Source organism: Neopsephotus bourkii, unplaced genomic scaffold (genome assembly GCF_033783945.1).
Source record: "Neopsephotus bourkii isolate Nb327-2 ecotype Australia unplaced genomic scaffold, CSIRO-AGI_Nbou_v1 NB_532, whole genome shotgun sequence".
Taxonomy (NCBI): Eukaryota; Metazoa; Chordata; class Aves; order Psittaciformes; family Psittacidae; genus Neopsephotus; species Neopsephotus bourkii.
Window position 1 is genome coordinate 2,212,900 of NW_026901033.1, and position 17,895 is coordinate 2,230,794.

General features: G+C 37.2%; 1 protein-coding gene across 4 annotated transcripts in view; it reads left to right on the plus strand.

Moving 5' to 3' along the window:
- Positions 1–17,895, plus strand: part of NECTIN3 (nectin cell adhesion molecule 3) — a 64,400-nt gene that overhangs the window by 35,789 nt on the left and 10,716 nt on the right. For 2 of the 4 annotated variants that reach the window (XM_061350610.1, XM_061350611.1), the window contains exons 4-7: positions 47–164; positions 2,552–2,703; positions 15,289–15,427; positions 16,753–16,834. In XM_061350610.1, the coding sequence (XP_061206594.1) occupies positions 47–164; positions 2,552–2,703; positions 15,289–15,427; positions 16,753–16,834 (491 nt within the window). Of the gene's footprint in view, positions 1–46; positions 165–2,551; positions 2,704–10,083; positions 10,777–15,288; positions 15,428–16,752; positions 16,835–17,895 lie in introns of those variants that run through there. The other 2 variants (XM_061350608.1, XM_061350609.1) reach the window with 1 other exon arrangement.

Consider the following 17,895-nt stretch of genomic DNA (forward strand, 5'->3'; position numbering starts at 1 on the left):
CCAAAACACTGTGATTGTTGATAGGTTAAACCTTTTATTTTGTCAGATGCCCCAGAAGTTTCAGTAACTGGCTATGATGGAAACTGGTTCATTGGGAGAGAGAATGTTCAGCTCAGATGTAATGCCGATGCAAACCCATTACCTATGGAATTTATGTGGACCAGGTAAGTATTTATAAAAAGGGGCTTGGCACATGATTGGAGTGATATAATCTTTTAGCTTAAACACCTGTTTTGAAAACAAGAAGTATCTGACTTGTATTGGGTTGTAGTGGTGTTATCCAGCCTTTTAAAAGGATGCAAGATGTGTATGTGTATGTATGGAAATGAGTGAGTGGGCATCTTGTAAATATACAAGCCCGAACAGTTTGTTGTTACTGTCAGGATGAAATCTTCTGTAGGTACTTAATAAAATAGACTAAACTGTTCATCTTGCAGTATAGAGTGCAGCACCCAATAAATCTAGTAGGAATCCAACTATTATTAATTCTTTTTCATTATTAAAGTAGATTGTAAACACTTCAACAGACTTCTTTGTATCTATGTTTTAAAGTCTGGAAATTGCAGTTGAGATGGCAAATACTGTTCACTGAATTACAGTATTGTCATGTGCTTCAAAACTGCTCAAGCAGTTACCAAGGCAGATAAATGCATTGCTTTGCATAGTAATAGAAGCGAGGTTTAGGAAACGAACTTAAATAAGAGCTGCATTTCATGCATATATGGATTGAGTGGGTCCTACTCTTAAATATATTTCTTTGCTTCTGCAGCCATGGGTGCAGTTTGGGCAAGAGGCAGAGGAAGACAATAAAAGCAAGCTTAGATCAGAATCTGTCCTGTGAAGAAGAAAAAAAATGATATAAGCCTAGCTATTTTAAATTGATGTGTTGCATGTAGAAACACAGAAAATAACTTTGTTAAGGACAATAAAGCTATGTTGTGGTCTTTCTGTTGATAAAAATAAGGAATATTTACTGATGTGAAGCTGTAATTAAGTTCTCTACCTTCTCAATTTAGCATATAGGAACGGTAGTCATAATATGGTTTAAAAACATTGTATTGATAAATATAGGATTGCTTAATGGTTATTTCCCAGGAAAACAAAACAACTGGCTCCATCATAAAAGCAGCCACTGATACCTTAAATCATTGCAGCTGTCTCTAGTCAGAATGGTATGGCTGTGCTAAAGTAGGTTTAGTAACCTTTACCTACGTGCTGCAGTAGGCTGCCATCCCCATTCTGTCCTTAGCTCAAAATCCATGTGATGAGAGATCTCTACACACAGTTAATTCCTAGCTGTTAATAGATACTTAAATAAAAGCAAAATGGGAGCCAGTGAAATTACATAGGTGTTTAATGGGCAGTTGGCACGTCTGTTAAAAGAGTTCCAATGCCTTAGGCCATCCCCTTTCTCTGTTAACACAGTTGTTACTGCAGTCACATGCAGAATGCTATAGGAAAATTAGACTTCCCTCTTCCTGACAGTTCTTTCCCCAAGTATATGACCAAGCATCAAATATATGACCAAATTTGGTTTCACTGATGTAATTTAGGTGAGAAATTCTGGAGACTGAGAAAAGGCAGGTTGAGAGGGAAGAAACTGCTTGAATTTAGGCTTAAAAATCGTTGTCAGTGTCCTGTAAATTAAGTGTATACAGACAGAAGTTGTAGAAGGGTTGTGGAATAGCAGGTTGGAAGGGTACCTCAGGAGTCATCTGGTCCAACCTCTTTTGCAAAAGCAGAGTCTAGAAAAAATTACCCAGCACCCTGTCCAGCTGAACCTTAAAAGTATCTAACTTGGGGGAAACAACCGTTTACAGTGGTTGTATTTTCTCACTGTGAAAAATGTTCCCCTTGTGTCCAACTGGAGTGTCCCCAGTAGTACCCGTTAGCCCTTGTCTTTTCCATGTATCTCCTTGTTCACTCATATTGAGCTTGCTGTCTACCAGCACCCCCGGCTCCCTTTAGAGATGTGAGTGAGCTGAAGTTAGCTCTTCTGGAATCATCTTGGTACTATCCTGCCGGATCCCATACTCCACAGCATTGCGATCACCATAGTCAGGGTTATCACTAGCCCAGATACTACTAAGTGTTCTTAACTTGTGAATAGCAAGTCCAGTAGGGCCTGATTCTTGGTTGGCACATCTAATGTCTACATGAGGAACAGTTCTCCCTGCATATTCATTGCGAAAGCTAAACTGGATGCAAAAGAGCAGGCATGTAATTGACAGCACAGTCTTAAGTGCTGCTTACTTTGAGTGTTACTTCTAGAGCTTGAGTTGGGTTGTCCAAGTTCTTTTGAGATACTGGTTTCTTAACTGTAGTAGTGTTCATTTGTAGACTTTGTAGCTTTGCTGCTATCAGCAGATTTGACATTGAGAGGACAAATGTGATGCTGTATGATCAGATGGACACTGAGAACATCCAATGAAAGGCCACTGACTGCTGGAGCAGAGCTAAAAGTTCACTCTCTAGGTTATTGCAAATACTTTAAACTAGTTAAACTTTCAACTGGGAGTCTTTATGACTGAAGATATCTGTTCTGTTTTAGGTTGGATGGACAATGGCCTGAGGGATTGCTAACTGTTAACAATACTCTGCAGTTCAGCAGCCCGTTGTCTTACAACTACAGTGGGACTTATATCTGTAAGGTGACTAATGCCCTTGGTCAAAGAAGTGATCAGAAGACCATCTACATATTAGGTAAGTCTTATTTTCCAGCAAAGACAGTATGCTAACTTAGAATTTTTTTGGCCAGTGGTTGAAACAGCAAACTGAAGAGGCAGTTGATGTATAAAATGTTTACACATTTAAATTGCATGAAAAGCTATTGAAAAGATGGATTTGAGATATAGTAAAACTTGGGATTAAATTGACTCTTCCATAACAGCAATGTAACAGTGGAAATCCTGAAGGTTGAGGTAGTTCCCATAGTGCTTCTAAGATTACTGCTTTCTCTTGATGTGTGAACTTTGTGGGTTTTTTTCCAGGGTTAACCTGTGTTTGGCAATGGGTACTGACCTGAGTAAACAGTAACTTGGCTGTAATGAATTGAAAACACAGATGTTAGTGGGAGGGGAGCAAGTACACTTAGAAAAAGTCATAGGCTCAGCACGAAGGAGGTTATTTGCTTATTGTTCATTTATTATGGCTGTTTTCTCAATGTGTGTATCGTACTGCAGGTACTCATTGTCTCCTTTTCTTGGGATGCAGGTATCTGTGTTTACGCATAAAATTAAGTATCTCATGCAAACGGCTTGCTGATTTACTTAGTGTAAAATGTGAAATCTATGTGTCTGTTTAGCACCACATCTGCTGGAAAACATCCACATGTCTATTAACACAGTGTAATTAATGTTATACTATGACATCTTTGTGAAAGAATGACATGACTTAAGATACTTTTGAACAGTGCTGCACAAGTGTGAAATAGCTGTCTGGATTTCGTAATGGATTAGATAAATTAGCTAATACCTAGCTTGATTGGTAAATGCTGATATATATCATTTTTTAAGGATGATAAAAAACATTAAAAGTAAAACTTCATTCTGCTGTATGGTGTTGCTGCTATGCAGTAAGTTCTTTACATCAGTTGTTCCATAATGTGAATGGTTAGAGTATGTGCTGGCCAATTACAGGATACAAACGTGTGACTTCTTTGTAAAAGCTTAAAGCTAAATATGAACGCTTAAGAGTTGAAATTAGAATGAAGACTTAAGACTAAACCTGAAAGCTCAGGATGTCTGGCAGCACATCTGTCACACTTTACATTTGGTAGGGGTTTTTTGCATCTTTAGAAACAGAAGATGGCATTTCAGTCTGACTGACATAACTACACTGCGAGCCATTGTGGAAAACTCATCAGTTCTAATTAACTGACTAGTTAATGAGCTAGTTAACTGGGAACTTCTAAATAGTTTGGGACAGTGGAATTATTTGTACCAAATCATGTAAAATTCCTGCTAGTAAGACTGTTACATGCTGCAAATTAATACACAAGTCACTTATTCAATAAGTTGCTTTTGGGTGCTTGGTTTTAATGCTTCCTTCATGGAGAATTCATGGCTGTGTAACAGTCACAAAACAATCAAAAAGGGTGTCACGTGGTAAGAAGTATCAAGAAATAAAAATTAATCAATATCATCATGAAATAAGTTGAAAATTTCCTGGAATGTAACATTTAAACACACTTACTCAGAAAGTAACACTACAGTTTATAGCTCTGTTCTCAGCGCTATCCCAACTATCCTAATACAAGGATATATCCTTATATTATATCCTAATATAAGTTTTTTCAAGTCTACCACTTCTCAAGTTGGCAGTTCTATGATCTGCTGTTAGAAAAGCATGTAACTCATGCTTTTTATGACTCTGATGCATGATAATACAAGGCTATCATTTGAGTTATGTTAGTGACTAACAGATTTAAATAGATTAACAGTGGAATCCATGTATGATGCTTCCTAAAATGAATCAAGTTCTTGAATAAGCAGAATTAGACATACATGCTATTCGAGCTCTGGTGATTGCTCATGTTCTGTGGCAAATGCTAGGTAACTCACTGCAGATATAGGGTGCAGTAGTTGACCTTTGGCATGGACTGGTGGGTACTGTTCGTGTGCTGCTTTTCAGTTGTTCAGCAACTTTGTTTTGCTGCTTCATTGCAAATAGCAAAACTTAGCTGTTTTTAGGGAGTGCCAGAACTGAACCTTAGCTGGCTAGAGGTTATACAGGGTCATGCTTCAAGAAGTTATGTGCACCAGCAAAAACAGTTACTTTAGCTGACATGAATTTAGTTTTTGTACAACTTCATGTTAATCTTGGAGTATGTAGTGTGATCAATAGCTATGAAAAACACAGCTGATTTTTAGGCAGCTTACAGTAAATCTGCTGCTTTATCTGTGTGACTGCTCAGGCAAGTCATGCACATCAGGTTAATGTCAAGAGAAGCATCCAGCACTGTGCTCTAGGTACCTTAGAAATGGTAATACCAAAATGATTAAAAGCACTGTGATTAAGTTGATAAAATGAAAGAGGTATGGCAATTATATAAGTGTAAACACCTGTGTTATTTCATGCATCAATATTAAGCAAGTTTTATTGAGAAGAACTTCTCAGTGTGACTAGTTCTTTAACTGAAATGCCCTAAAATGAATGTAGGATGGGATAAGTGACTGCAGAATAGCAACAATGTCCATCATAAATAAGAACCATATTTATGATAACTAATATAGGAAATTTAGAGACTGATGCCAGGAGTACAGAAAACAGGACTAAAATAGGTAATTTATGTCATTATTTCCCAACTTAAGGGAACTCCCAACTTTTGCTTAATCAAGCAGATACCTAGTAATGGTGAACATGGCAATGCAGTCCTACAGAGCAATCATTTAGATTATATTTCTATCTTAGCTATTTTCCACTGTGTAAAACCTGGCAAAAGTATAAAGCCAAACTGGGAAATTAGCAGACAAATCTGTATGATCACACCATCTTCCAAATTGTAATTGTGAAGATGTCAGAAAGGATTCATGAAGTTAATTTTTCGGAGCAGTCATGGTGCTGGTACTTACAAAGCTTTTTAACTGTTGGGAAAAAAGTAACCACCAAGTTAAATTGTTGTCAGATTTCAGTGTTCAGCTGAGCAAAAAGTGCTTTTGGTCCTAATATGCATTGTTGGGGAAAAAAGGCTGTATTTTTGGTAAATTCTGTTTGCTTCTAACCTTTAGGTTAATACTCTTATAGTGGAATAGGGAAATATGAGTAGATGACAGGGACTAAACAGTACACACACTAGCTGTTTGTTACAGATGATACATCCTTGCATGGGTAGGGAAATACTAAAATGGTGTTTAAAGTTAGTTCTTTTAATGCTGGTTTTAAGGCACAGATATTCCTTACTACTTCAGCAGTGGTTTGAAAGGGTTGCTTTTATAATGTGGAGTTATCAAGCATCTGCTTAGCATCTAAGAGAAATTTAGCCATAACAGCAGGTTAAGTAGAGCTGTGTTTACACAGGGACATACCTGCCTGTAATGCATATACAGGCAGATGCTTTTCACTTGCTAAAATAAGAACTGCGAAGAGAGAAGTCTTGTAATTTGTGCAAAGCCAACTCACTTTTTGGATTATATGTAATTGATAGTAGATCCTTGTCTTGTAGAAAGCAGAGAAAGGGATTTGGGGCTTCATTTTGTTTGTTAAAATGGGAAGAACTAGAGTTTGTATAGTTTCAGAAGCCAAGGTAGACTTTAACTGTATTAATACGTAACTTGCTAATGCCCCTTCCCTTCCAGAACTTTTCTTTCTATAATGCTTTTGTGACAGATTTTAACCAAAGGAGATGTGTGCCAGTATTGATATTTTTTCCTTATTACAGAGCTGGTCACGTTATCCCTGAAATAATTCCTAGCAAGCTAAATGAAAAATAGTTTGTAATGTAAAAATACTGTATTCTCTAGTTGTTTTTTTACAATGGTGTGTGCTTCTTCATACTAAAACAGGATTTAACTTACATTTTGAAGCTAGTGGTCTTGTTCTGGTTCTAAGGATGATCCATCCATCTCCTTGCCCATTCGTCTCTCTGATACATGGCTTCTTGTTGGCTTTGAATTCCCATGGAAGCAAAGACGGGTCCTGGACATGTGAATGAGGATATACTGCAGGGAGATTGAGGTGGATAGATGTAGTGCCTGGGGACATGAGACACATCATGTGGTCAGGTATCTCTACTAAACTTAAATGTAGAAACTCATCTGCCCAAGATAAGCTGTTTGTATTGCAAGAACTGCGAAAACCTTACTGAAAATAGTGATTTAAGGAAAAAGTAAAAATACCAGACTGAAGCTGTTGAAAGTTTGTACTGGCTTTCATGGAGAACGTGGAAAATAAGTAATAGAAAGAAAACTTAAACTTATTTAACTTAAGCAAAACTTAAGTGCTTTGAGAAGAAATGAGTTTCGTGTGAAGTCAAGAGCAAATCTTGCTTTTCATGGTAGAAAACTATCAAGGGCTTTGCAGCAAACTAGGAAAACTTGTCATCTTTTTATGTATGGAGGGAACTGATGGATTTACTCTTTCATACCAGAAAATAGGCTTTTGCTTTCTTTAGTTATGTCTCCTATTCCCATTTCAGTGAGGTTGGTAGCCTAATAGTAGGTAAAAATTTTTGTGGGTCTGGACTTGTTCTCATCATTACTACAGGGTATGTGTAATAAGGATTTGAACATGGTAAGGGACAGAAATGGAAATCAAGAAGCTTTTAACCTAAAACCAGGTTTTTTTCAGCTTTTTTGCCACTTTGTCGCCTTGGCCTGTGTGGGTACTTTGGTATGTTGTTCTGGTTTGTGCAGCAGCACAAACCTCTATTAGTGAAAAAGATGACAGCTGTTAAGCACTGTTTCATAAGAAAAAAGCTGAAGAAAAAGAGTTGGAAACTGAGGTTTTTGAGCAACTTAATATTGAAATATGCTAAATATATTGTGCACAACATTCAGAATTCAGGTATTGGTGATGATGTGAAATGTTATAAATAGTTTGTTGAACAAGCAAGGGAGGTGTTTCCGTAATTGAGATAATAATTGAGGTAATAATTGAGATGCAATTTGCAAGCGAAATGTGGAGTAGAGGTAAGGAACTCTGCCTCTTCAGGTCTTGATGTTTTCTGTCTGGGAAACTTGCTTGGTGCAGGGAGTTAAAAAATGGGACACACACACACACCACCAAACACTAAAATAAAGAAACAAAACATCAGCACCGCAAGTAATTGACTTCATTCAGACAGGTCAGAAGCTAACCTCACATGAGTTTAGTTGCAATTGGCTCTATAAACAAGGAGGGGCAGTTTTGATTTGGTCACTGTTCAAGAGTAGGAAGTTCTGACAAAAATAGGTGGTAGAAGTATTCATGATACAGGAATCTTTTATACAGGGATATGTATATGTGCAATACTGATATTACATTTGCAATGGATTTGATCAATGTTAATTAGTGCTTGTAGATAATGCAGCTGGGCAACCTGACAACTGGTCGAAGGAGCAAGTGTTGAAGGAAAAGCTTTCTGTTAAACACTGATGTATTAATATATTAATAAGAGTGCAATTGCCACTGTGTTTTTCATGTATGTGCTTGTTAAACTTGCCAGGATGCAAATATTCCATACTTGAGAACAGTTACTTTATACGGTGGATGTGGAGGATAGGACTTGAGACCTCGTATCAGAGGGAAATAGACGGACAATTACAAAGTAGGTTTAAAAAAACCAAAGTGTATATATGGCCTGGAGGAAGATATTGCTGGTGCTGTCTGAAATTGTATCTTAAGCTAACAAATCCTGTGTCTAAAGCAAACACATTTTCAAGGAAAAGGGTATTGAGTTTAACTTCTTGACCTAATGGATTTGTGGGACATGGGAACCCTGGTAAACTTGGATTCCTTAATCTCTACTTCTTCGTTAAATTATTAAACTCACTTTAAATCAGTTTTTACTAAAATCATAATCTGAATTCCTCTCGTTCATTTTGGTAGTGCATCCTCCTTGTTCAGTTTTCTGTCTTCTGTCAAATTAATTTCATTTATGTATAGCTCCCTAACAAATCACCACTTTTACATAGTCAAGTAATATAATTACGTGCTTCAAAAATCTGCGTAAAACTTATGTCAAGCCTAAAATGTTGTGTTCAGCAGTGAAGTACAGTCTGAAGTATGATCTGTAGTGATCATGACCATTGTGGCAGTTCTGTCTGTTGTGAGAGAATTGTTTGTCTGTCTCCGAGTAAGATTAAAAATCATATTTATGAATCTTTAACGTTAGGATTTGTCAAATAACTGGAAACTTGACCTACCTCCAGTTCTGTTTTATTTTCAGTGGTGGTAAATCTAGAGTGCCTCTGCAATATGGTACTAGTAGTTCCATGAACCTTGCTTATGGGCATGTAACCAAATAATATGACATAATGAGCTACTTGGCTATCCATGTAATATTCTCTCTAAAAGATTCAAGCTATAACAACATGTTCAGTGTTTGCTGTACTGACTTTTAAATCACTTACATTGGGCAAGACAAAAAAGCCTGTTTTATGCAGTGCAGCACAGAAGTAGAAACTGGAGTTGCATGTAACACACAGTGATAGATTGGTATAATCTCAGGAGGCTTTCTGTGTCTTCAGCCCTTGGTTTCAATCTTGTCTTCAGTACAGATGCATACATCTCCAGTAGACCCTAAAGACCAAAGGAAAAAGCTGAGTGCTGGAGAAGCTTGTTATCTGTCAATCTCTTGTTTACGTGCATAACCTGACATGAAATCAGTTGATATTTTATATTGAGGAATTAATATGGAAATTTATTTGTGCAGGAGATATTAAATTGCTTTTAGGAGGAATGCATAGAAAAAAGATTGACTTCTAATGTTTCAGTGGGTTTCATTTTTAAATCTTGAAAGCTCTTTGCTCAACATAAATGTTACTTTGACATTAATACATGCCATTTTAACTATGCTTCTTTCACTAATCCCCAGGTGAAGCTGAGTAAGTTGTATTAATGCAACAAATGTTTTTGGAGAGAATAGCTTACAAATCAGTAGTTCATGTACTGCTGACTGAGCACAAAACTCATAGTTTTTCATTCTTATACTCAGAGCCCTGAACCATTTCTGAAGTGGGAATAATTGACCCTGTGGCATAATAAATTATTTTGATTCAGTATTCCCAACTGCTGGCTGGAAAGGTAAAGAATTGCTTGGATTTTTCCTAACAGCCAGCCTTGTTCCATGGGGGAGGTAAATAATGAACTTCAGTCAACATCTGAGAAGAAAAGCTGCATCTCCTTACTTTGAGGAGGACAAGATGTCTCATTCAAGATAATCTCTTATCTCCCCGTACATCCTATTTTGCTGCAGCATAGCTCAAACCCACAATCTTTTGGGAAGTGTAAGACTTCTGGTAGAGCTGTGAACTTGAGAATGAAAAACTAGTCCTGTAGAACATACCCATCAACTGCTTTCTTATAAACCCTTAACTGATTTAGCTTGCATTGACATTCTGTGCCTTTTCTGTGTCTTGTCTACTTCTTTGCTCTTTCCATTAGATCCTCCTACTACTACCACTCGACTGCCCACGGTTCCCTGGCATCCTTCGACTGATGGCATCACAGGTTTAGCAACAGAGCCTAGAATAATAGATTTCCCAGCATCAACCTTGCCAGCCATGCAGGAAGACACTTGGGGTACTGTCATCGGTAGTGCGGTGGGTGGGGCGCTCTTCCTCATACTTGTCAGTGTTCTGGTTGGAATTGTCTACTATAGAAGACGGACGTTCCGTGGTGACTACTTTGCTAAGAACTACATTCCACCATCAGATATGCAGAAAGAGTCTCAAATAGATGTTCTTCAGTCAGATGATGTGGATTCTTACCCTGACAGTATAAAAAAAGAAATAAAGCATCCAATGAACAGCTTAATATCTAAAGATTATTTAGAAGACCCTGAAAAACCAGAGTGGAACAATATAGACAATATTAACAGGTACCAGGAACGTTATGAAAGACCAATGGATTACTATGAAGGTGGAACATTGGGAATGAAGTATATGGGTGGTGAATGTTACGATGACAATGAAGAAGACTTTGTTTCTCACATAGATGGCTCGGTAATATCTCGGAGGGAGTGGTATGTGTAGTAACAACTGAAAACTAAACCGTGTACCTACAGTTCATTTCGTTGGGTGGTCGCTTTCAGATTGTTTATACTTAACAAGAGGAAGAATAAACTTTTTGAAACTGGGTTGGTTTTTCTTCTTTTCCCAAAAGTTTTTATATTGTGACTTGACACAATGGAAATACTGAATCTGGGGAAAATGTATTTGAGCTGCTTTCTTTCCCAATGCTGTACTACTGTTTGAGTTTTAATGCAGAGTGCTTATATTGGTCTATGTCGGAGGTAAAAATGGCTAAATTAAAGTTGCCATTCACATTGTTCAAGAATAAAAAAATGGCTGTCTTGGCTCTCTGATTTAAAAAGAAGTTTACCTAAGGCAGTGATCAAATATAATCTTCTGGGGGTTTTGCTTCACAGATCAAGTGAACTACTCCAATTTAGATAACATCCATGGTAAACTTAATGCTTCTGTATAGCACATACGTTACCAATTAAAATGAGTTACAGCAGAGTCAAAGCTTTATTTTTAGGTTTTTTTTTCTTGTGCACAAAAATGAATACCTCTTAGCATTTTAATGAGCCTTCTTGTAACTATGTACTTAAAACAAGTCATTGCACTGAAACTTAGGAACAGAAATTTGAGGAATAACTGTGTAAACAGGTCAAAGGCTACTCTTTGAATAAGATGAGAAATTATTTTTTTATAGTCTTTGATTTCTAAAGCTTATGCTAGTGTCTGTGTATATACAAACAGTAAGACATTTTGTTAGGCCTGTAATTGGCAGGATGTCAGAAGTCATTCATGAATACAAGAGTCTTTGCAAGTACCCAGGGTACAATTTTAGAGACCTTTTTCTGAGGCTTTGTGGCAATCTTAGCAGTGAATTTGCAAGCCCAAGAACTGGACACAGCTAAGAAGAAAAGTCTAATAGGTTTTGGAGCTGGAGGCTAATGTGAATTTGCTTATTTACCTAGGTGCCAATGAACAGTTGCTAGAATTTCGATTGACCTGAAGTTAAAACAGTGGTTTTATGCTGCTTCTGCATAAGTTACAATGCTTACTTTGAAGAGGGTAACTAGAATTTCCGATGATCAGTAGGGAAGTGGACACTTGCATTGCTACTTCATATAGTAGAAAATGTTCTCTGATGCTGCAATTATAGAATCTGTGAAACAGGAGTTTAGATTAACTCTGCAGTCAGTATGACAGTGGATGTGTTTTCCCTGCAAATAATTGATACTTACTGAATGATGCATTCTTCCTTAAAATGACACTGTAGGCATTCTGTGTAGGACATCTGACGTAGTTCTAAGTTGTCTTCAGCAGCTTCACCAAACCAGTTCTGATGAAATAACTTCAGATGAATTACACAGAAATGATAAATAATTGGGTAGTACATCCTTTGAAGTGCCATTTTTAGGGGTTTAGCTCGAGGAAAATGAAGCCAACAAGGCTATCAGTATTTGAAACGCGAAAAGGGACAAATCTCTGCTACCTTTGAAATAAAATAGGCTGTATAATTACAGCTGCTTTGTGAGCACTCATGCTGGAAGGTCTTTTCTATCTTCATGATCTTCGGTAGCTTAGGCCATTTAGAGCTTCACAAAAATAATTGTATTGAGCATTGTAGACAATACACTGTGATTGCTTATGACTGCATGTCTTTAAACAAAGAGTGACAACAGCTTTATTTGAAAATCAAATGGAAAACCATCCCTAAACAACTTAAGTTCATGTTTGGATTAATGGAGTGCTGATACATGACTGACCAAAGTCTCAAGAACAATGGCAAATGATACTGTGTGTATCTGTAGTTTGAATGCAAACACAAAGGAGTTAAATTTCTAGCAGAAGGTTCCAATCCAAATTATTTCTGGAATAAAGAGATCATACCTCTCTTCAAATAAAGAATACTTGATGTCTCATCTTTAAAAGATGGTGTTACTTAGAAATAAACAACCATAAACCTGTTCTCCACATGGGATATTTTGCTTTTGTCTCTGTGGATGTTTTTTTGTTTTAATTTTTAAAAATTATATATATTTAATTCCTATGGGTTAAGAAGTTGAAATGTTTTGGAGTTGATAATAGGAATAGGGCTTAACGCGTGTTGCCATGTTTTGTACATTATGACTGTTGTAAAAAGAATTGATTGTAAGTACAAATGGCTGTTGTGTGAATAAACTTTTTGTTACCTTCTGGAACATAGGTAGTGTACAGAAATGTTTGACAGATGCGCTCTTAAAGTTGGAGGTACAAAAGCATAATAAAACCAGAGGCTGGGTAGAAGCAACTGAAGTGTTTAAGATGGACTTTTTAGCATTTCCCCTTGGAGACCCTAAGCTTACGAAACAGGTGTCTTCAGAAACTATATTCAAAAGTATGGAACTTGAGAGTGATAAATAGGGATAGTTGCTATCCAAACAGCTTCACTTTAAGCACAGCTGATGCACTATGTGGGGTTAAGAGTCTTTCGAATAAAAGTAAATACAATACCTGTAGCTCTGCTTTAACCATATTTCCTTTTTAACCTATTCCTGTCTATTTCTAACCAGCTGGTTGATAAATGTTGTGTAGCTGGCACCATGCATCTTTGGTTCTGTCTGGCTTTTTTAGCTGGGCATAGGAGGCTAGGTTTCTTCTTTGTTCTTCTAGGAAGACTGGTAGCTTTTTTGTGACTATATTTTTTCTAAAGTAACTAAATAAAGCAGGTTAAGTGAACCCTGCATTAATTGCAGCTTAGTTCCTGTACATTGTTACATTTACTGGGATATCGCTGTTTTTCCTGCTGTTCAGAAGTAAATGGGCAGCTATTGTTATCTCATCCAAAATGGGATTCAGTGGCTGAGCTTTCATTGAAAGTGTGTTACTTTATGATGCTTCAACAGTTTAGCAAAAAAGGACTTTGAAAATTAGTGTGAGAGAGTCAAGGAAATCTTCGGGTGCAGTCACAAGAGCAAAGCCTCTTCATGAATCTGGACCTGACAGCGTATTTTAGTTATCTACAGCTTTCTTATTGGAGCAAGAGGACACTTACATAAACTACACTTAATCCAGTGCAGTGGTTTAAGTGATTTTTCTGCTGACTCATGTGCCTGTTGTCAGGAGGATGTCAACTGTGCTTCTTACATGCATAGGTCAGTATCTGATAGCCAACGGAGCTTATGTCAAGAAAGCTGTTTTGTAAAGGTGATGTGTTACCTTAATCTCCGAGAGTGGTTTATTTTCCTGCAAGTTGTTAATCTATCACTTTATCCCTTAAAGCAAGTCACCAAAAAATGTTTATTTCAGTTTTGTTCAGGGTACTTAATCATAGCTACATGAGCAATTGCAGGGGAGTATTGCTGTCAGGTCTTTCGTAAGAAGCAAGAGGACAGAAATCCTTTTATCAGATTGGAATTAAGGTGTTGGGTTTTTTTTTGGGGGGGGGTGTTGTTTTGTTTGGTTTTAAATGAGGCATGAGAAGATGATGATTTGGCCAGCTCCCCAGCATACAAAAGAAACAGCATTAGAATGATTAATAATTGGTAAAACATACTGCATAGTTTTCATCTGGTAGGAGAATCCAGAGAGGATGGTTGCATGGTATGGAGAGAGGCAGTGTGTGATTATTTCTTAGAGGAAATAGCTGAAGTAAACTGCATTAGAGATGTTACAAGTACAGAGCTATATTAATTTTAAGCTTCTTTGCTATTATGTTTCTGATTAAGTAGTTAGATCAGAGCAATATTTCTATATGCTACCTGTATTTTATGGGTAAAAGCAACTTTTTTGATAAGCCTGTTGGTGGAGGTTTGGAACATTGCGATTGGTAATACTGAATTAAAGTATGCTAGTAGGTTTCGTAGTCAAAGGTTTCAACTTTCTGAATCCCTAGCACAGCAAAGTGGTTGACCTTTATAGATTGACATGCGTTAACTCTACATAAAAGTTATTGAACATTAGGTTTGACAGTGTTGAGGTTAAAGGACAAACTCTTCTAAAGAAAACAACTAAACAAAAAACAACCAACAACAAAAATATAAAGAACAGAACAATTTTTCCCTCTTTCTTTCTCCCCTTCCCATGCTCAGTTAAAATCCGTTTGTAAAGATGACTGTTTCTTATGGCTTAAAGTGTGAAGTCCTGGCGATCATAGATGCCTTTAGGGATTGTTTTGATAACTGTGAGTCAAGCATTAGTGATTTTGTGTTCATTGCCCCTGGTACTATATCTTTCTTCCTCTGATTTTGAGTTTCCCTTTTTCCTTTTTGCAGACTTCAGTGGCTCTAAATAGAGATGGCAAATAAAGCCATAATTATCTATCTTTTTGAATTAACAACTTACTTGCTTTTCTAAGTGCAAAGTCTGTGTTCTGGAACTTCATCTTGCCCTGAAATTGAAATTAAAAACAATGCAGTATTTATTAAAGATAACTAATGGTATTTTTGAAATTATATTGGTGGTTCATGAGCTTTCTCTTTATAACTAGCTCTTTAATTGGGTGACTGGAGCCAATACTGCAAGAATGCTAGTGAAGGACAAGGCTTTCTGTTTGGTCATGGAAGGAAAAAACAGAGCAATGCTGAAATAGTTTATCTGGGTATTGAAAGCATGTGACCTTCTTGGAGGTGTAATCTATGCTATCACATTGCAGATGTGCCATTTAAGCAGACCTCTTCTGTTGCTGTAGCAGGGGCTGTGATTGGAGCAGTCCTTGCTCTTTTTATCATTACCATCTTTGTGACAGTGCTGCTGACCCCAAGGAAAAAAAGACCATCTTACCTTGACAAAGTGTGAGTATGTGTTGGATCTTACATTTTGTTTAATTGAAAGCAATAATCAGCCTTTGTTCTATACAGGGGTTTCAGTGTCTGAGTTTACTTAGCAGCTGTTCAGCTGTCATCATTTCAGGCTGCTGTTTTGGAATAGAAATCTGGTTTATGAAAAAATAAATGAGGAGGCTAGGCATGAGTTCAGAGGTAATGCAAGTCTTTATCCCTTCAGAAGTTTGTTGAGTGTTCTTAATGAAAACTGGTAATCAGTTAAACTGGAGGGCACAGGAGAGATCTGTCTTGACTGATGCCACAAACTTCTGGCTTACTGTAAAAGTAGGTTTAACATAGGAGCAGCTTGATTGTGCTTTGCAGCAGTAAAGGTCCACAAAGATGTGGAATAAAAGAAGCACCCATAGATGTGTGCTTAGAAATGACTGAGTCAGCGTGCTTTCTGGCGTGTTGGTTTTTGGAGGCTGTGGCACAGACATGGTTTACTTTAAGCATCCAGTATAGTCAAACAAAACCAAGTAAACAAAGCAAGTCTGAAAAGGTTTCAGCAGTTAAAGTTGATGTCTAGACCCTCTTTGGAATAGTGGCAATGGCTTTGAATATCTGTAAATACAAGTCTTTTCACACATACCTTATACTGGTAACACTTAAACTGAGTGAGGGAAAAAATGTCGTGTCTGTCTATATTGAATAAGGAGTATAGTATAAGAATAAAATCACAGCATTGAGCAGAAAGTAAACTGGAGCATTTGAATCTCTTGAGCTAGCAAAATGAGTCAAGTGTTTTCCTACAACTGAGTCATTTCTAACATTGTTAGAAATGCTGGTTTCTGGTTTGTTTCTGTTACATTCTGTGGCTGAAGCATAATTGTATGAATAGTTCTAAACATTCTCATTCTTTTAGAGCCATTTGCTTTCACTGAGAAAGTTACTATAGAGAAGTCTTGCGTGTCTGAATTAATTGTGAGGCTTTCTCAAAGACTTTACAAGGGAAGACTGTAGTAGTAAATGTTGGTATCTCATAACCTTAGAAATAACAGTAGATACCAGTAGTCTCTAATTCTGCCTGGGGGAGGTGGAGAGGTTCAGTCTTAACACCTCACAGGATAAATAACAAGTTATAGGTGGTGCTTTTCTACAGAAAGTATGTGGCTGAATCATGGCTAGTGGTGTATGTGTTAACATTATAGTATTGCGTATGTGTCATTGCTGACTGAAAGGTGTGTGTGTCCCTGAATGTTGTGTGTTGGATGATCTGCCAGCTGAAATAAAGTCTTTGCCCATTCAGTTGGACTTGGCAAACATGGCATGTCATATTTCATTCTTTACTACAGGATTGATCTTCCACCCACTCACAAACCATCTTCAAATGAGGAAAGAGCATTCTCTGTACCACAGAAAGAAGCCATGCTTCAGGTGAGTAAACAGTTTTATATATATATATATATATATCTGAAATTGAGGTAGGTAAAGTGTTACTTTGTCATATTAGTTTAGTCTGATTTTGCTTTTCTAGTCATGTCTTTCTTTCCTTGGTTTGTAACCAAGAGATTTCCCTCTTTATGCAGTATCTGAATCTTATATCCATGGTGTTAGTTGTCCTTAAACGCCAGGAAACTGGTAGATAGATTCTTTCTGTATCTCTTACAGTGTTTGACAGACTGTGCTCCTCCTGAATTAGAAAATGCTATAGTTTAATTTCTGTGGTGATTAAAAGAATATGCGTAGCTTTATAAAACAGTCTTCATGTGGGGGGAACAAGTTTAGTTGGTAAACTTCAGTGACTTCAGCAGCATCATCTTTGCTAGCAACAGCTGTCATTCTTTTAAGCTGTTAAAGTTTGTGTGGGTCATAGGATCATAGAGGTAATACTGGAAAGCTAATTCTAGCAAATGAGGAAATTAAGTGGGGAACAGGGAAGGATAAGACTGCTTTTCTTAGCTACAGCATGGTCTTGTGCTGCGTTGTACTGCTCGTGAAGCTCCAGGTAAATTCAGAAGGCTTCTTCTATATTAGACAACGCAGAAGGGACCTCTTCAAGGGAGACAAGCTATGATTAACAGCACTGATTGTTGCACTATGTATAATTGACTAGTCTGTTTGTCAACACTATGATGCTGACTGTAGCCATTAAAGTGTGTGTGTAGGAGTTGTATGTATTAAATCAGTCTGATTTTTTGTATTATTTCTGTTTACTCTGAAGGAAACATTAATCACCTATCGGTATTACTGAGAATTAGATTGTAATTGTTCTTAATGGGATTCTTGTTTCATGTTGAGTAGCTTGTATAAATAATGTGAGTCTAATAACTTGTGCTGAATTAAAAGACTGAGGTAATACGGGCAGTCGTTTGTTAATAACAAACAGTGGGTTTGCAGTAAACTGCTGTATCCTCACAGCTTTAAGGGCCATAGAAGCCTTTTTCCCTTACAGAGGGATGCCCTAGGAATAAAAATTCTTCACCCACCTTAAAGGC